This window comes from Rhinoraja longicauda, chromosome 13 (assembly GCF_053455715.1).
Source record: "Rhinoraja longicauda isolate Sanriku21f chromosome 13, sRhiLon1.1, whole genome shotgun sequence".
Classification (NCBI taxonomy): domain Eukaryota; kingdom Metazoa; phylum Chordata; class Chondrichthyes; order Rajiformes; family Arhynchobatidae; genus Rhinoraja; species Rhinoraja longicauda.
Genome location: NC_135965.1, coordinates 29709419 through 29729928, shown reverse-complemented (window position 1 = coordinate 29729928; position 20510 = coordinate 29709419). Strand labels below are relative to the sequence as shown.

General features: G+C 43.0%; 1 protein-coding gene across 1 annotated transcript in view; it reads left to right on the top strand.

The window, feature by feature from the left end:
* Positions 1-20510, top strand: part of LOC144599067 (uncharacterized) — a 227982-nt gene that overhangs the window by 140667 nt on the left and 66805 nt on the right. Inside the window, exons 15-21 of the mRNA XM_078409791.1 lie at positions 408-552; positions 4907-5053; positions 9299-9529; positions 11841-12034; positions 13425-13552; positions 18960-19129; positions 19583-19762. Of these exons, the coding sequence (XP_078265917.1) occupies positions 408-552; positions 4907-5053; positions 9299-9529; positions 11841-12034; positions 13425-13552; positions 18960-19129; positions 19583-19762 (1195 nt within the window). The remainder of the gene's footprint in view (positions 1-407; positions 553-4906; positions 5054-9298; positions 9530-11840; positions 12035-13424; positions 13553-18959; positions 19130-19582; positions 19763-20510) is intronic.

Sequence of the window (20510 nt, the reverse complement as noted above, 5' to 3'; positions counted from 1 at the left end):
ATCAAAGGGCACTGTACCAATGGAGGTGTTACCTTTTGCTTGGTTTCTCTATTGTTTGATTGGAGAATATATGTTAGCATCTTGAAGAAAAGGAGGGGAGTTATACCAGAGTACTGTTTTGTCATTTATTATCCAGTAACCTTGTGCTAAACACATGATCTTTGTATATCCTATTGTTAGCAGATTGGTACATTTCCTGCATTGCTTTACTTCGAAAGTATTACATTGCTGTAAAGCATTTTGTTAAGTTTGCTGACGGAACTTTATGAAGGCAAGTTCCTTTAGAAGGAGTAGGATTCAATTAGTGTCTTTAGATCTCAGGCAGAGACCAGAAAGATTGTGACATTCACTTCAGAAAAATCACCAATGACGCTGTAATATGGATGTGCTCATTTGTTTTCCAATAGGCAGAAGTCATTGGAGCTTATGGAGGCAAAGAACTCGACTCTGAGGAAAGAGTTGGTGACGATTAAGGAAGCTTTGAACAATGCTACATTGGAGAAGGAAGTGTTACAGAATGAGAAGGGAGGCTTGGTTGAGGCTCTTGCCAAGGTATGTGGTGCAAACCTTGAGGAAACCATCAAGCAGGACATGACCTGAAAGACAAAGCACTATGCAGAGGTCAGAACTTAGATCCATGGGCAAAGAGTTCACAGCAATTCTTTGAGATAACTCCATGTGCACATTTTTTCAAATGATCCTTTAATCTCAGGGATTAACTGAAAATAATTATCAATCTCAAATTTTACGATTTGCAGGTGGATAATTTCACTATGTGGGCATTTCCTAATCACACACGAAAAACTGGTTTCATTTTTTATATTCAATCTCCTGGTCATAAACTCTTCAACCATCTGAAACAGTTCCTCTCTTCATAAATTTTGATCCCCTTAAATCTTAAGTGCTTCATTGAAATTACCCCTACCCTACCAATTACCAGCAGAGTTTATAGTATTTTCTCCTCACAACTTAATCCTTGTATCAGTCTGGTAAATCTATGCTGCACTCCCAAGCTAAAAGTGAGTCCCTGGCATTGCTCATTGTATTTCAGATATGGTCAAACCTGTGCTTTGCATGGCAGTAGCATAGCAGCTACCTCTTTGTACCTCAGGCCTCTGAACATTAAGGTTGGCACACTATTTGCAATTTTCTGAGTATTTTCAGGATCCATCTACAAGGTCAATTATATCTTTACATCTTGATTCTTTAGAATGAACTATTTTAAACTATTTTTCAGTTTAAAGGAGATGACTTTTTCCTTCATTGAAGACTATTTGGTGCAGATGTTTCTACATTTGCATAATCTACTAATGATCATAATTTAATATTTCCATCTGCGCTGCTTAGAAATGAGTGTTATTGGCAAATTTGGAACTATGTACCTTTCCATTCTACCATCTAAACTATTTACCGTGACATAAAATTCTGACAATCAGCTATCTCACCATTCAGAAATCCCATTAGTTTAGTTCAATATGGAGCGTAGAAACAGGCCCTTCGGTCCACTGTGTCTGCACCAACCAACAGTCATCCATTCACACTAGCTCTATCCTAACACTAGGAATAATTTACAGAAGCCAGTCAACCTAAAAACCTGCACGTCTTTGGAATGTGGGAGGAAACCGGAGCACCAGGAGAAAACATGCACGGTCCCAGGGAGAACGTATAAATTCCGTACAGCACCAGATCAAACCCAGGTAACTGGTGCTGTAAGGTAGCAACGCTACCACTGCGCCACTGTGTACCCAAGCACTGGTTGCTTCCTACTCTGTAGGCCTGTTTCCTGCATTCCTGACTACTTACTGGGGCTCAAGTTCCAGCCCCGTACCAGCGCTTCTTTCAGACTGATCTGGTTCTGTTTCTAATGCTCCTTTGAAACATTAGTTTCATTAAAATGTTACTGTGTAGGATTTTTTCATAAGTGACTTAAAAGTGCACTGAAGTATTGAAATAACACCTGACATTCCAGAAAATCTGTTCAGCTGTACAGTTGTAAGCCAACTGTAGGTTCCTGTGTGATGCCATTAGTCACTTCTGCCTATCTGAGTCGCTCACCATTCAGCCCACATCCCCCCTGCCGCCTGCTTTTCTGCTCATGCCAATAAATTTCCACCAGTTCCACATGTTTCAACTTGAGTTATTACTGAATGACTTTTGGAAATATAAATTTGATGATCTCTTGTTCTCTATATACGATGTATATATATTTTTTTAAATCAATAGGCTGCACAGAAAGCATGGCCTGAGGAAAATCCTAACACAAAATCCATCTACTAGATTTATGACACCTATACAGGATTGTAAAAGTAATATTCACATTTTATTGATGATGGCAAGTATTTAAATAGACCGGGAGACGATTCTGACAAATCGCATTAATCTCTGGTTAATCGCTTACCTTATTCTAATAATTACTTCATTATTTGTTAATCTTAAACATTAATTAATTATTTACCTAATTTTAACCATTATTGGTACATATGGATTATGAATGCTGCCTTTCATTGACTTTCTCTTCGTTGGAATATTATTGTCATGGATTCAGCTTTATGTTCTAAACAGCTAAATTCACTGGGATCAATTCCAATTACGCATAATGTTCAACTTATTGAGTTTGTTTTACACAGAGCTGACCCAGAAATGAGGTCATGTACACCCACTGGTGTTACAATAAAATGCCTGATGGTTTATATAATTGAATCCATTTGTTTTAAATCCAATCAAAGCTGTATTTTTAATAGATATTTTAAAACATGATTGTCCCGACTATTTTGTGGAGTGTTATGTGTGGTGAATAAGTTAGTTAATGTTCCCTCTTAGTTAATAAGCTTTCTACATCTATTTTATAGAAGCATTTGGATGTTAATTATTATCCTATTTTATAGAAGTACATTTAACTGTTTTATAGCAGCATCTGGAAAAGTTTGCCTTATTTAGGGGAGCTGTAGGACTTGGAAGAGTTTAATCTATTTTTGGTTGATTATTTAGGAACATTTCTCTTCTTATTTATCTTCCTGTTTCACTCTTGCTTTGACATGTGATTGTGAGGTCAGGCACACAGCTTACTTTCAGGGCACTGCCCAGAAGGAGTACTGAATGAGCAGACACATTAACCATCTTTCTCATGGAGCTCCACCCCACACTAGGACCCATGACCTTTTTGCTGTGTAATTAAGACTGATACCCAGCAGATAATTTTGTTTTGTATTTTATTGGCAAGGTAACCATTTATTGTCCGTTCTGAATTTCTTTTCAACTGAGTGACCCATCAGGCAAAAGGTATAGAAGTGTGAAAACACACACCTCCAAATTCTTCCCAGCTGTTATCAGGAAAATGAATCATCCTACCACAACCAGAGAGAAGTGCTGAACTACTAACTACCTCTTTGTGACCCTCGGACTAACCTTGAATGGACCTTGCTGGCTTTACCTTGCACTAAACGTTACACCCTTTTCATGTATCTATACACTGTAAATGGCTCAATTGTAATCATGTGTTGTCTCTTTCTGCTGACTGGATAGCATGCAATAAAAGCTTTTCACTGTACCTCGGCACACGTGATCATAAACTAAACTGAACTGACTTGTAGATCCGTTTCAGAGGGAAATTGAGACATAGCCTTGCTATGGGTTCAGGGTGACGCAAAGAGCCAGGTTCAATCTTGGCCTCCATGGAAATCAGTGTGAAGTTACATGTTCTTGCAATTGCATGGATTTCCACTCTTGTTTCCTCCAATAAACCAAAGATGTGTAGATCTTTAGGTTAATTAGCCACTCTACATTTCCCCTGGTGCGAGGGTGTGTGACAGGGAAGCAGAATAGAGTTGATTGGCATCTGAGAGAGGATAGGTTACCAAGAAATGTGGGTCAATGAGATTGTTCTGGGAGCCAGCATCAGTCAATGGGCTGAGGGGTGCAGGAAAAGGTAAGATACATAAGGTGGAATGGAGATTTCCTTTCTCAAAGGACAAGAGTGGTACTGAAAATTCTTATAACAATCCAGCAGTTTCATGATTGCCATCATTAACGTTCATTTTACCCTGGATATATTTTTTCAATTAGTTCACCTTTAATAATGTAAGGATAACATTAACTTGGAGAGGCTGAATAGGCTGGGACTTTTTTTTTCCTTTGGCGTGTAGGAGGATGAGTAGTGACCTTATTGATGAGGGACATGGATGAAGTGAACACTCAGAGTCTTTTCCTCAGGGTAGATGATTCTAAACCAAGAGGGCAAAGGTGAGAGAAAAGAGATTTAGGAGGGACCGGGGCCTTAGGGACAATGTTTTTACTCAGAAGGTAGTCATACCTGAAATGAACTGCTGGAGGAGGCTATGGAAGCAACTATAATTACAATTTTCAAAAGTTATGTGGACAGATATATGGAAAGCAAGGTTTAGAAGGATATGGGCAAAATGCAGACGAATGGGACTAACCCAGAATACCAACTTGGTCAGCATGAACAAGATGAGCCGAAGTGCCTGTTTCCGTGCTGTATGACTAATCTTACATTTCCTAAAATGGGAATGGAATTTTTGCCTCGGGCCTTCTCGGTTACCAGTCCAGTTACATAATATTTATTCTTGTGGAAGACCTGACCAAATTCTGAAGTAATTCGATAGAGCTTTCACTTCTTTCAGCTTCAAACGATAACAACGGCTTCTTGTCCATTTCACAGTCTGTGACTGCATTTTAGGCTCCACTGTAGTGTTTACATAAGACTGATTGTTTTTCTTCGTGTGATTGACATGGTTTTTTTTTAAATTATGTTGAATTTTTTTCGGCCTTAGTGGCAATGTATGGCTGTATCTATTATCTGTTTGACTTCCTGTGTGATTTGCATGTGCCTTGTCCTGCTATCATTTATTGTTATGGTGAATGCATTCTTCTCATTTCGATCTTGCAGGCTGAGCTGACGAGCACAGACCTTGAGTTGTCTTTAAATAAGCTGAAGACAGAGAAAGACGCCCTGCGCGACTCCCTTGCCAAGATGAGTGCACTTAGTGAAGGATTGGCGCAGGATAAGGTTGAACTGAATCGCATCCTCCTCCGGGTAAGTTAGCAGAGCCAGCTTCAAAAGACCCCCCTCAGAACAGAACCACTTTGATACACTTTAATTCTGGCACTCATGGATCAGATAAAATGCACATTGTTAAACTTCTGAGAACAAATCAGAACACATGCATCGTAACATAAAGACCAGAAATGCATTAATTTTGCATATGGTTCCCAGTCTGCTCATCGCTAAATTGCCTGAGGAGATATCACAAGAAGCCTCTTCACGTGGATTGATTCAATGCTCTCCCTGTTTTTTTTCACCCTGAAATGATTCAGTAGTCAGGATTTCCTTCATGATTAGGCAGAGACCACAATTATTCCATTAACTCCTGTGATAACAGGGAACCACTTGGGTATCAGACATGTCCACATTTTTCACCCCTTCCAGATCCTTAAAAGGAAAATGGCATCAGTGAATGTGGGTTAAAGCACTTTCGTGTTGCACAATGGTATGGAATCTCTCGGGATCAACACACTATGTGACCTAGATTGTACAGCTCTCTTCTCTTATTCCTTGCAATCTCTTGTAATGTGTCAGGAAGGCATTTTTCTATGCATCATTATCATCAATTGATAATCATCTTCCATGTCATCTTGGAGAGCTGTACAAGTGCAACACCTCTCCAGGAGGTTGACACAACAGCTTCCCCTTCCCGTTGCTCTGACTGTGGCTGACTCTCGAACTGCAGCACGCATTTCTAACTCTGGGGTATGCTGTACCCATGTCTTAGCTGTTGTTTTGTTGTGTCAAATACAACTACACAATCTGTTCTTCTCAACCACAACCTTGTCCTCTTTTCAGGCATACTTTGTGGTGGCTGGCTACCTAATGCAGTTGTACAGAGCCCTAGTGAGACCGCACCTGGAGTACTGTGTGCAGTTTTGGTCTCCAAATTTGAGGAAGGATATTCTTGCTATTGAGGTCGTGCAGCGTAGGTTTACTAGGTTAATTCCTGGAATGGCGGGACTTTCATATGTTGAAAGACTGGAGCGACTAGGCTTGTATACACTGGAATTTAGAAGGATGAGAGGAGATCTTATCGAAACATATAAGATTATTAAGGGTATAAGAAAATAACTGCAGATGCTGGTACAAATCGATTTATTCACAAAATGCTGGAGTAACTCAGCAGGTCAGGCAGCATCTCGGGAGAGTATTATTAAGGGGTTGGACACGTTAGAGGCAGGAAACGTGTTCCCAATGTTGGGGGAGTCCAGAACAAGGGGCCACAGTTTAAGAATAAGGGGTAGGCCATTTAGAACTGAGATGAGGAAAAACTTTTTCAGTCAGAGAGTTGTGAATCTGTGGAATTCTCTGCCTCAGAAGGCAGTGGAGGCCAATTCTCTGAATGCATTCAAGAGAGAGCTGGATAGAGCTCTTAAGGATAGCGGAGTCAGGGGGTATGGGGAGAAGGCAGGAACGGGGTACTGATTAAGAATGATCAGCCATGATCACATTGAATGGCGGTGCTGGCTCGAAGGGCCGAATGGCCTCCTCCTGCACCTATTGTCTATTGTCTATTGTTCCTCAAGGGGAGTGTAGCTTGAGTGAGGGCCAGGGCCTTTTGTGGCTGTTTCGTGCGCATCCGCTTTACACACAGAACATTAAACACAATGAAGATGTCACGTATGTCCGAAATGTCACCTATACCTTCTCTCCAGAGATGCTGCCTGTCCCGCTGAGTTACTCCAGCTTGTGTGTGTGTGTGTGTGTGTGTGTGTGTGTAAGTGAATGAGCACAAGAGAGGTGCAGCTCCAAGGATTAGTTTTCACTTTGACATGATTAATGACATGGAATTTCTTTTAACACTACGTCAGAGTGAGTCACCCCATGAGCAGGCTCAGCACCCACCTGCTGCCAGCGCTTCATGGTGGTCCAGGGTGGCTTTTTGCTCGGGTGTATAAAGAACTCCCTCATCCTCTCACCCTGCCGTCTTACAGGTTTCCCTGGTCTGAAGACAGTGCTGCTGCCCCCCTTTCACTTCCTCTCTGCCCTTTCAGTTGGAAAATCCCCAGGACAGGACACTTCTGTGAGCGCTTGAACACTGGTGTGAAGTAACGTCTGGGAGCTACTGTAAATGTGATATTTAACATTCGGGACCTGCTTTATCAATGATTTTACAGGGAATCCCGATTTGAAAGCACAAGCATGGAAAGGCAGAAGTTGTAGTGGTTGGAACATGTAGTTAACGTTTCCATTTGGGACCAAGAGAATTTCAGGACATGTTTTATTAACATGGCACCCAACATTAGGGATCTTCATGCCTGACCAACAATCAGACTTGATACTCCAAAGACCAGATCTGAAGATTGAATTTAAATGTCTTGAGTTTCATATGTCAGCAAATAATTTGCATTTCCATTTCAAAGAAAATCGTTCATTGATGTTCTGCGATCGTAATCTTTCTGTAGACTGCCTACCACAGGTCTACCGGCTATTCATGGGAATTTATCTCCAAACAAGTTTAGTGATTGGAGATATAGGGATTCTCCTCTTGTCAAGTTCTCAGCCAAGGATACACAGATTATTTCAGCGAGGTTGTGAATATGTCAGGGGCCAGTAAGTAATGTCCTGACCATGGAGCGGCACATGTCTCTTGCATAATACAGTCTTTATAAATATAGCCTGTGCCACGGCTAAAAGTGGCGTCGGAATTGAGTACATATTTAGGAGTAATAATTTCTAGTAGGGATATTAGAACAGGAAAGTGAGCATGGTGTTCATCATAAATTCATCATGCTCGTCAGTTCACAAGTCACAGGGGCAGAGGTAGGCCATTCGACCCATCGAGTCTACTCCGCCATTCAATCATCGATCTATCTTTCCCTCTCACCACATTCTCCTGCCTTCTCCCCATAACCCTTGACACCCATACCAATCAAGAATCTGTCAATCCCTGCCTCAAAAATACTCTATAACGGCCTGCACTGCCGTCTGTTGCAATGAATTCGACAGATTGACCACCCTCTGACTCTGAAGAAGACCCACCCACCTCTGAAGAAATTCCTCCTCATCTCCTTCCTTAAGGTATGTCCTTTTATCTTGAGGCTACTCCCTCTGGTTCTAGACTCCTCCAATGGTGGAAACATCCTCTTCACATCCACTCTATCCACGCCACTCATTATTTAGTAAACTTCATTGAGCCCCCCCCCCCCCCCCCAATCCTTCAAAACTGCAGTGAGTACAGGCCCAGTGCTGTCAAATGCTCATCATATGTTAACCCAATAGATCCTGGGATCATTCTCATAAACCTCCTCTGGATCTGCTCCAAAGCCAGCACATCCTTCCTCATATCTGGGACCCAAGCCTCCTCACAATACTCCAAATGTGGTCTGATTAGTACCTTATAAAGCCTCAGAATTACATCCCTGTTTTGTATTCTAGTCCTCAAAATAAATGTTAACATTGCATTTGCCTTCCTTACTACTGATTCAACTTGCAAATTAACCTTTAAGAAATCCTGCACCAGCACTCCCAAGTCCCTTTGTACCTCCAATTTCTGAATCCTCATCCCATTTAGAAAATAGTCTATGCCTTTATTTCTACTACCAAAATGCATGACTGTACACCTTGCTCCTCTGTAATTCCACTTCCTTACCCACTCTCCCAACCTGTCTAAATCCTTCTGCAGAGTCCCTGTTTCTCAACATCATCTGCTCCTCCACCAATCTTTGTATCACCTGCTTTCTTGGCCACAAAGTCTTCAGTTCCCTCGTCCAAAATATTGATATACAACGTGAAGAGTAGTGGCCCCAACACCGACCCCTGCGGAAAACTGTTAGTCACCAGCAGCCAGCCAGTAAAAGACCCTATTATTGCCACTCTTTGCTTTCTGCCATTCAGCCAACCTTCTCTCCATAGTAGCATCCTCCCTCTGATACCATGGGGGCTGTCATCTTCTTTAGCAACTCACATGTGTCACCTTATCAAAGGCCTTCTGAAAATTCAGATAATCCATTGAGACAGCTCTTATCACTTTAATTTTTTCTTTGGAGGGTAAATTATTTTTTGCGTTTTCATTGAGAGCCTTGGTCAAGGACAGGACTATTCATAGACAGAATTACACAATATAACCCCAATTATATGATGTGTTCTCCATCCCTTAATGCTCTTAATATTCCAATTCACAGGCATCTCTTTCATACTATCAGTTTATTGTGCAGCTTTGGGCCAATGTGCTTGGAGCTTTCACAGTTAAAGCTCGGGGTTAATGCCAGTTAAATGTTTCTGTTCTCTTAGATGGAAGATGATAGATCAGTTCTACAAGGACAGAAGAAAGAGATTGAAAAAGCAAAGGCTAATATCCACGATGTGTTGGTCCGTGTGGAACAGGAGAAACTGAACCTGGACACCGAGAAACATGGATTGGACCAATCCCTGCAGATTGTGGAGGCAACTCGCGAACAGCTAGAACACGATATATTGATTCTCCAAAGAGAGAGGGATCTACTTCAAGATCAAATTGGACAGGTATGAGCTGAAACATGTTCCAACAGCTGCTGCAACATTTCTCATTATTAAATCGAAATGATCTGTTTGTTCTATCTCTTTCATGGTAGACAGAGACAAGAAGTCTTCAGGGAGTGGGAATGTGATTAACATAGTTGCCAATACTTCCATTTAAATATTTACCCAAATATATAACAGCAACAGTGCAAGGATGTAAAAAGTACAACAAACTTCTTTTGCCTCTCTCGTTTCTTATCAATTGCTCCTTAACTGCCTCCTTAACCCATTTATTTTAGCTATCTGTCATAATATTTTCCTGGACAGACACAAAATGCTGCAGTAACGCAGTGGGACAGGCAGCATCTCTGGAGAGAAGGAATGAGTGACGTTTTGGGTCGAGACCCTTCAGACTGTTCTTCCTCTCACCAGTCTGAAGAAGGGTCATGACCCGAAATGTCACTCATTTCTTCTCTCCAGAGATACTGCCTCTCCCACTGTGTTACTCTAGCATTTTATCTCTATCTTCGATTTAAACCAGCATCTGCAGTTCCTTCCTATACATATGTTCTTAAATGGCTCAGTGGCTAATTTATTTGCAGTGTGTATTTATGAATGATGTTGAGTCGTCTTACTATTGTTAAAGGAACTATGGGAATACAAGGCATTGGCATTGCAGAGGTTACGAGGGATTCAGAAACTATGGACCCATGTCATGGTTGTCCAGTAGCTTAGTGAAGATAACTATAAATTGAGATGACCTTCCTATTCCTATTATTTTTGCTGAGATTATAGGAAGCTGTTAAACATTAGACATAGACATAGAAGATTCTGTAACTTCGCAACTTCAAATGCTCAAGAACAAAGGAGGTTGCAGAAAGAGGTGGGCATTGCTTGGTCCATTACTGGTACTGACCTCCCCACCTGCAAAGGGATCAACAGGGATTGCTGCTTCACGAAGACAGCTAATATCGTCAAAAACCTACATCACCCTGACCATGCATTCTTCTCACTCCGGAAGAAGGTACTGGAGTCTGAAAAACATAATGTCCTGGTTCAAGAACAGTTTCGTCCTATAAACTTTCAGGTTCTCGAACCAGCCTACACAACCCTAACACCAACCGCACTTCAGCACAGATATTGCACAGACTTTGCACTAACATGGGTGCTCTAGGTACTTTGGTTTGTGCCCTATCATGGTCTGGTTTACTTAGAGTAACTCCTAATGTATTGTATATTTATTCAGTCTGAAGAAGGGGCCCAAGCATGAAATGTTACCTATCCATGTTGCCTGACTCGCTGAGCTATTCCAGCACTTTGTGTCTTTTATTGCAAACCAGCATCTGCAGTTCCTTGTTTTCACGTTATGTATATTTGTTGTTGGTGTTGGTGGTGTTGGTGTTGTTGGTGGTGGTGGTGTTGGTGGTGTTGGTGGTGTTGTTGTTGTTGTTGTTGGTGGTGTTGGTGGTGTTGTTGGTGTTGGTGGTGTTGTTGGTGGTGTTGTTGTTGTTGGTGGTGTTGGTGGTGTTGGTGTTGGTGTTGTTGGTGTTGTTGGTGGTGGTGTTGTTGGTGTTGTTGGTGGTGGTGTTGCTGTTGATGGTGTTGGTGGTGTTGTTGTTGTTGGTGGTGTTGTTGTTGGTGGTGGTGTTGTTGGTGATGTTGTTGTTGGTGTTGGTGGTGGTGGTGTTGGTGTTGTTATTGGTGGTGTTGGTGTTGTTGGTGGTGTTGTTGGTGTTGTTGTTGGTGGTGGTGGTGTTGGTGTTGGTGGTGTTGTTGTTGGTGGTGTTGGTGGTGTTGTTGTTGATGGTGTTGGTGTTGTTGGTGGTGTTGGTGTTGTTGGTGTTGGTGTTGGTGGTGTTGGTGTTGGTGGTGTTGTTGGTGTTGGTGGTGTTGGTGTTGTTGTTGGTGGTGTTGTTGTTGTTGGTGTTGTTGTTGATGGTGTTGATGGTGGTGTTGTTGTTGTTGGTGGTGTTGGTGTTGGTGGTGTTGTTGTTGTTGGTGGTGGTGTTGGTGGTGTTTTTGGTGTTGGTGGTGTTGTTGTTGTTGGTGATGTTGTTGTTGTTGTTGTTGGTGGTGTTGTTGTTGGTGGTGTTGTTGTATCTAAAGTGCTTGTGAGGGTGGGGCAGGTATGTATTTCATTGTTCCAGTTCATACCCAGCACCATTGACATAACACTCTTGATTCCTCAGGTTGACCTGATCACTGTAACCTTTGGTCAAATTGCAGCTCAAGTGCTGAGCTTACATTCCCTTTTCAGAGATCGTCCAGCATCCTGCATCTCTGTGCCAGGTCCCGGTGTTTGTTTCATCTTGCTCTGCTCTTCTGCCCTGTGCAGGTGAATCGGCAGAAGCAGTCCCTGAGTGAGCGGCTGGCTCAGGCGCAGCGGGACAGAGAACTCCAGAGTGCTGGACTCCTTCGGGCCGGCAAGGAGAAAGAAGAGATGATGAAGGAAAAGGCCGGCCTGGTGGTGCAGCTGACAGCTGCTGAGAGGGAGAGCAGAGCACTGTCTGAAGAGATGGCTGCCCTCAGGTGGGGGATTCTGAAACTGTACACTCTCCTTGAATGCTTCAATTAGAGGGACACTTCATTACAATTGTTGCCCTTTGCATGATGTCAGACATCTTAAAATCAGTACAATCCTTTGCCCCTGGCCTGTAGAACCACAAGAAACAAGGAAGGAGCTTTTTTTTGCCAATTCCAAGTTTTGACCCATAAAACAGATCAGCAATGATCATGCTGAATAGTACGGCGGGCTTGAGGGCCAAGAGATTAACTCATCCTCCTATTTCCAAATGCTCATGTGTTTCAGTGAGTAAAATTCTTATGTTGGATTCTCATTATAAGAGCATAGAACCTAGAACTGCAGAGCACAGGAACAAGCCCTTCACTTCACAATGTTTGTATTGAACATAATGCCTCGGTAAATTAATCTCATATGTCTGCACATGATCCATATCCCCCCCCATTCCCTGTATGTGCTTATTGAAGACCCTCTTAATGGCAATTAACTAAAGCAACATTGAAGGGAGTGGCCATGCATTGAATTGTCAGTTATTGCTGCCTGATCATTGCTGGTGTAATTCACATCAGTGGGCAAGAGGCACCTACCGTTTCTCGCCAATTTGAGATTACAAATGACTTTTAATGGTCACTGGACAAAATGGACCCGTTGGGCCAAAACCTCTCCTGCATTGGTGCAGCACCCTCTACTCCCCCCTCCCCTCTCCCCTCTTCCCCCCTCCCCCTCTCCCCCTCTTCCCCCTCTCCCTCCCTTCCCCTATCCCTCCCTCCCCCTCTCCCTCCCTCCTCCTCTCCCTCCCTCCCCCTCTCGCTCCCTCCCCCTCACTCTCCCTCCCCCTCACTCTCCCTCCCCCTCACTCTCCCTCCCTCCCCCTCTCCCTCCCTCCCCACTCTCCCTCCCCCTCACTCTCCCTCCCCCTCACTCTCCCTCCCCCTCACTCTCCCTCCCCCTCACTCTCCCCCTCACTCTCCCTCCCCCTCACTCTCCCTCCCTCCCCCTCACTCTCCCTCCCCCTCACTCTCCCTCCCTCCCCCTCACTCTCCCTCCCCCTCACTCAACCTCCCCCTCACTTTCCCTCCCCATCACTCTCCCTCCCCCTCACTCTCCCTCCCCCTGATTCTCCCTCCCCCCCCCCCTCTCCTTACCCCCTCTCCCTCCCCCACAGAGAGATCCGAGCTGAGATGTTAATCACAATATTCACTAACGGAAATGTAAACTTACTTCCATGTCCTCGAACTGAGGTAAGGCTTTCTACATCAATCTGTATCTGATAGATAGCTCACAACTGCAGATCAGTCCTGATTGCCATTGCACGCATGTTTTACCGAGAGATCACGTACATTGCATGCTGTCCTTCAACTCAGATCTTGCGTATTTCTATTTTGTTGCACTTTCTAGGGCAGATAAGGAAGGACTAGAGACCAACCTGTTCGTCGCTCAGGAGCTTGTTGTACAGCTTGAGTCCCGCAAGGAGCAGCTCGAGGGAGAAAACCAAACCATTCTGCTTGCGAAGGAGTCTCTTATAGGTGATTATTTGTGTTTTTTCATCTAAAAGTGTGTATTTTGTATGTGGGTACATGCATGCCCGTGTGTGTACTTATATGGGGGCAAATTTCTTTGGTTGTTCACGTGTGAATAATGGCCACTGGGTTAACTCTTTACATAGCACTTTTAGGCCAGGTGCAAATTAGTACTTATTTTGTTTCTCATTCAATAGTGCATTGTCCTTGCTTGCGCCATTTACCCAATTACATCGTATCCTTATGACACCTTTTCATGCATCAAGCAACATTACACCTTTGCTTGGTAGGCTTCTGGGGAGCATTGTAGAGCAGAGGGATCTAAGAGTGTAGGTGCATGGTTCCTTGAAGGTCGAGTAGGAAGGTAGATAAAGTGGTCAAAAAGGCTTTTGGCACATTGGCCTTCATCACTCAGAGTATTGAGTATAGAAGTTGGGAGGTCATGTTGCAGTTGTATAAGATGTTGGTGACACCGCATTTAGAATATTGTGTTCAGTTCTGGACACCATGTTATAGGAAAGATATTGTCAAGCTTGAAAGGGTTCAGAAATGATTTATGAGGATGTTGCCAGGACTAGAGGGTGTGAGCTATAGGGAGAGGTTGAGTAGGCTGGGTCTCTATTCCATGGAGTGCAGGAGGATGAGGGGTGATCTTATAGAGGTGTACAAAATCAAGAGAGGAATAGATCGGGTAGATGCACAGAGTCTCTTGCCCAGAGTAGGAGAATCAAGGACCACAGGTTCAAGGTGAAGGGGAAAAGATTTAATAGGAATCCGAGGGGTAGCTTTTTCAAACAAAGGGTGGTGGGTTTATGGAACAAACTACCGGGGTGGTATTTGAGGCAAGGACTATCCCATCGTTTAAGAAACAGTTAAACAGGTACATGGATAGGACAGGTTTGGAGGGATATGGATCAAGCGCAGGCAGGTGGGACTAGTATAGCTGGGACATGCTGGCCGGAGTGGGAAAGTTGGGCCGAAGGGCCTGTTTCCACACTGTATCACTGACTCTATGACTCCATTATGCAGCAGATTGATTTAAAATAAAATGAAGAGATCATAAAATAATTCACTAAGCTTAAAAAACTTAGAAAAATGTCAAAATTAATTCTTCAAAGAATATAAAAAAGATATGTAAAATCTTCCACAGACAAATTAATGTAAAGAAAAAATGAGGGAAGCACAAAAATTAATTCACAAGTAACGATAGTGAGAATATTAATGAGTTGCTCAGCCGGTGTATACCAGGAAGACTAATGTCTTGGATTTGATATTAAACAGATATTCAGAAAAGATGTGAAATGTTTGAAGTTGGTAGGAGGATATAATGGAAAGGGAGAGATATTTGATAAAGAATCTGAAGATAAAGAAAAACCTTGTTTGGATTACATCCAAGTATATTAAAAGAAGTTGACAGAAAGGTACCAGAGGCAATGTAATACATATATATAATTTCATTTTCCAGAGATTTTGCTGACAGCTGGAACAACTTCTTTATTTAAAGTAGAAGATCCAACAGAATACGATAGGTCCAGTTGACTTAGCACTGGTGGTAGAAAGAGTTGTCTTTATTAAAGTTGTAGTTGACAGCCTTGTAGAAACTGAAAACATAATAAGGAATGGTTAGCACAGCTTTGAAGAGACAAGATCACATATGACCAAAGATAGACACAAAAAGCTGGAGTAACTCAGCGGTTCAGACAGCATGCCTGGAGAAAAGGAATCGGTGACATTTCGGGTCGAGACCCTTCTTTGGGCTCTTCATATATGACCAACCTTGGTGAATTATTTAAAGAAGTGACAGAAAAAGTAGTAAACGGTTAGGGTGGGAGATGAAATATACAGGCACCTTACATTTTAAGTGTACTTGATTTATGCGTTTTTGAAATAACATGCTTGTTCCTTTAGTACCAACGCTTGATTTACGCGCTCGTATTTTTGGAATAACGCGCTTAAATTTACTGCTGTCAGCATAGTCGGGTATAAGTTTAATTTACGCGTTTTGAATAAGGCGCGGCTTTTCAAGCATATACACCCCGCACAAAATGCAAGGTGCATGTATTTACATTTTTAAGGGACATTGATTAAATAATGTATAGTCGACATGACTAAGACCAATGCCTGTTACATTTATGGAGAATTTCAGAATGGTTACCAATGATAACCAATGGGCGGCACGGTAGCGCAGCGGTAGAGTTGCTGCTTTACAGCGAATGCAGCGCCGGAGACTCAGGTTCGATCCTGACTACGGGTGCTGCACTGTAAGGAGTTTGTACGTTCTCCCCGTGACCTGCGTGGGTTTTCTCCGAGATCTTCGGTTTCCTCCCACACTCCAAAGACGTACAGGTATGTAGGTTAATTGGCTGGGTAAATGTAAAAATTGTCCCTAGTGGGTGTAGGATAGTGTTAATGTACGGGGATCACTGGGCGGCACGGACTTGGAGGGCCGAAAAGGCCTGTTTCCGGCTGTATATATATGATATGATATGATATGATAATCAAAAGAGTAAACAGACAGGAGAGGTAGTCAGATATAGGGCCTTAGGTGAAAAAAGATGGGAAGTGTTCCACAAGGATTGATCCTCCTACAACTCTGCATGTTTTACAGAAGCAATTTGAACTCAGGAATTTAGGCACATTTTCAAATGAAATAGACAGCACTGGTTTGAAGTGGGCCTTGTGGTTAATGCAAAGGAAGATGAATGCGGTTGAGGAGAAATTAGCTCTAGATGGGGAACATCCATGTTGCTTCACAGGAGAACACATTGAACCTGATGAAAGGCAGGGCAGTCCTGCCCAGTGACCAGGTCCATACGTAGTCATATCAATCAATAGACAAGAGACAATAGACAATAGGTGCAGGAGTAGGCCATTTAGCCCTTCGAGCCAGCACCGCCATTCAATGCGATCATGGCTGATTACTCTCAATCAGTACCCCGTTCCTGCCTTCTCCCCATACCCCCTCACTCCGCTATCCTTAAGAGCTCTATCCAGCTCTCTCTTGAAAGCATCCAACGAACTGGCCTCCACTGCCTTCTGAGGCAGAGAATTACACACCTTCACCACTCTCTGACTGAAAAAGTTCTTCCTCATCTCCGTTCTAAATGGCCTACCCCTTATTCTTAAACTGTGGCCCCTTGTTCTGGACTCCCCCAACATTGGGAACATGTTTCCTGCCTCTAATGTGTCCAATCCCCTAATTATCTTATATGTTTCAATAAGATCCCCCCTCATCCTTCTAAATTCCAGTGTATACAAGCCTAATTGCTCCAGCCTTTCAACATACGACAGTCCCGCCATTCCGGGAATTAACCTAGTGAACCTACGCTGTACGCCCTCAATAGCAAGAATATCCTTCCTCAAATTTGGAGACCAAAACTGCACACAGTACTCCAGGTGCGGTCTCACCAGGGCCCGGTACAACTGTAGAAGGACCTCTTTGCTCCTATACTCAACTCCTCTTGTTATGAAGGCCAACATTCCATTGGTGAATGGCCTACTCTTGCAACAATAGTTGCAAGAGTAGGCCATTCGGCCCTTCGAGCCAGCACCGCCATTCACCGTGATCATGGCTGATCATCCACAATCAGTACCCCGTTCCTGCCTTCTCCCCATATCCCTTGACTCCGCTATCTTTAAGAACTCTATCTAACTCTCTCTTGAAAGCATCCAGAGAATCGACTTCCACTGCCTTCTGAGGCAGAGAATTCCACAGATTCACAACTCTCTGGGTGAAAAAGTTTTTCCTCATCTGCATTCTAAATGGCCTACCCCTTTATTCTTAAACTGTGGCCCCTGGTTCTGCACTCCTCCAATATCGGGAACATGTTTCCTGCCTCTAGTGTGTCCAATCCCTTAATAATCTTACATGTTTCAATAAGATCCCCTCTCATTTTTCTAAATTCCAGTGTATATAAGCCCAGTCGCTCCATTCATTCAACATATGACAGTCCAGCCATCCCGGGAAATAACCTCGTGAACCTACGTTGCACTCCCTCAATAGCAAGAATGTCCTTCCTCAAATTTGGAGACCAAAACTGCATACAATACTCCAGGTGTGGTCTCACCAAGGCCCTGTACAACTACACTCTTTGCTCCTGTACTTAACTCCTATTGTTATGAAGGCCAACATGCCATTAGCTTTCTTCACTGCCTGCTGTACCTACATGCTCACTTTCAGTGACTGGTGTACAAGGACACCCAGATCTCGTTGTACTTCCCCTTTTCCTAACCTGACACCATTCAGATAATAATCTGCCTTCCTGTTCTTGCCTCCAACGTGGATAATCTCACATTTATCCACATTAAACTGCATCTGCCATGCATCTGCCCACTCACCCAACATGTCCAAGTCACCCTGCATCCTCATAGCATCCTCCTCACAGTTCACACTGCCACCCAGCTTTGTGTCATCTGCAAATTTGCTAATGTTACTTTTAATCCCTTCATCTAAATCATTAATGTATAGTGTAAATAGCTGCGATCCCAGCACTGAGCCTTGCGGTACCCCACTAGTCATTGCCTACCATTCTGAAAGGGACCCGTTAATTACTACTCTTTGTTTACTGACTGCCAACCAATTTTCTATCCATGTCAGTACCCTACCCCCAATACCATGTGCTCTAATTTTGTCCACTAATCTCCTATTTAAGTCCTTATCAAAAGCATTCTGAAAGTCCAGGTACACTACATCCACTAGCTCTCCCTTGTCCATTTTTACAGTTACATCCTCAAAACATTCCAGAAGCTTAGTCAAGCATCATTTCCCCTTCATAAATCCATGCTGACTCGGACCGATCCTATTACTGCTATCCAAATGTGCCACTATTTCATCTTTTATAATTAACTCCAGCATCTTCCCCACCATTCGATGTCAGGCTAACTAGTTTATAGTTCCCTGTTTTCTCTCTCCCTCCTTTCTTAAAAAGTGGGATAACATTAGCTACCCTCCAATCCACAGGAACTGTTCTTGAATCTATGGAACATTGGAAAATGATCACCAATGCATCCACAATTTCTAGAGCCAGTGGTGAGAAACCATATCTGCTCCAGTCAAACCACTTGTTCGACCTTAGAGTGGGCTCACCACCTGTCCTGTATTGCAACATGACTTTACCTCAATAGCTGTAAAAAGCAGGGAATGTCCCGAGGTGATTAAAGATATTAATGCAAACATTTCCTTTCTTCCTGGAGACAAGCCCCGCTAGTACCTGCAACCTCTGTCGAGGGATACGTTTTGTCCTTTTTCACACAGTAGCATAGTTTACTGACTGATAATCAGCTTTATCCATTCTCAGCTGAGTTACTCCTGTCTACTGCACGCAGCTACGCTGCACACCTGTCAGAAACCATAGGCGGTTGTAGAATTGTGCTTGCACATGTGTTAACTGTTGTCCTTTTTGTGCTGTTTCAGCCGAGCTTGATCTTGTCCGTAAGGAGATGGACTTGCAGCTAATCAACGTTGAGCGAGACAAGGACTTCTTACAGCAAAAACTGGGTCAGGTGGAACAGGAGATCCAGACCTCACTGAAAAATGAGCAGCTGCTTCATGAAGAGGATGTTGAACGACTTCAGAAAGAGAAGGTATGTGGTAATCATGCCCCAGCAGCTTAATGAAGTCATCAGCTGAATGTCAGGTTTTGCATCTGGGTTGAGCAAAGGCAATGCACAATCCACTCCATTATAACATTCTGCTTACTTATTCAAGCTATCTGCAACCCACTTGCAACCAATCTCGTCAAGGAGTCGTAATAATTTCCTAACAAAAATTCCTACAGTAATGTTTACTGCTCTTAATGGCAAATGAGATACAGTGTGTCCAGGCCTTCTTTATAAGCTGTTAATATTTGAGGCACTCCGATGCCAATCAGTATGGAACGGAACGGGACTCAAAGTTGTTACATCAAGGAGGAGCTACTGTAAAGACTGAATAGATAACTCCAATCAAATATATTGCAACAAAAGCTGGCTTTTGAACAATGTGGATCGTGAAAAACGACACAATTCTTCGGTATAACTTTCACTCTATGTCCACAGGATCGGCTGCGCCTTGAGCTGACAGCAGAGAAGGATGAAGCCATTCAGCACCTTCAACAGGAACGTGAAGACCTAGTCAATCGCCTTGAGGAAGAGAAAGAGGAGCTGAATGAAGAAATTCTTGCTTTACAAAAAGAGAGGGATGAGAGTCTGATTCAGGCAGAGAGTAAGAAACAGCAGGTATTGAGCAAATTTGATTTCCTTAGGGGTCGTAAAGTGAATTGCAAGGGCATTGATGGGATTAGACCACGAGGCTAATACAAATTACAGTACAGAGGGATATTCCTTGGATAGACACAAAAAGCTGGAGTAACTCAGCAGGACAGGCAGCATCTCTGGATTGAAGGAATAGGTGATGTTTCGGGTCGAGACCCTTCTTCAGACTGAAGATATTCCTTGGGATTTACGTGCTTGGGCTTCGTTACTAGACAAAGGAAAGCTACTAAAAATGAAATAATTTGACATACACTATGCATGGGATTGCATGCATGTTAGAGCTTTTTTCAATTCTCTTATTGTTTTATGCAGCACAGCCTGTCAGAGAATCTTTTTCCAACTTTTACGTGAATTGTTAAATATTTTAGAAGGATGAGAGGAGATCTTATCGAAACGTATAAGATTATTAAGGGGTTGGACACGTTAGAGGCAGGAAACATGTTCCCAATGTTGGGGGAGTCCAGAACAAGGGGCCACAGTTTAAGAATAAGGGGTAGGCCATTTAGAACTGAGATGAGGAAAAACTTTTTTCAGTCAGAGAGTTGTAAATCTGTGGAATTCTCTGCCTCAGAAGGCAGTGGAGGCCAATTCTCTGAATGCATTCAAGAAAGAGCTGGATAGAGCTCTTAAGGATAGCGGAGTCAGGGGGTATGGGGAGAAGGCAGGAACGTGGTACTGATTGAGAATGATCAGCCATGATCACATTGAATGG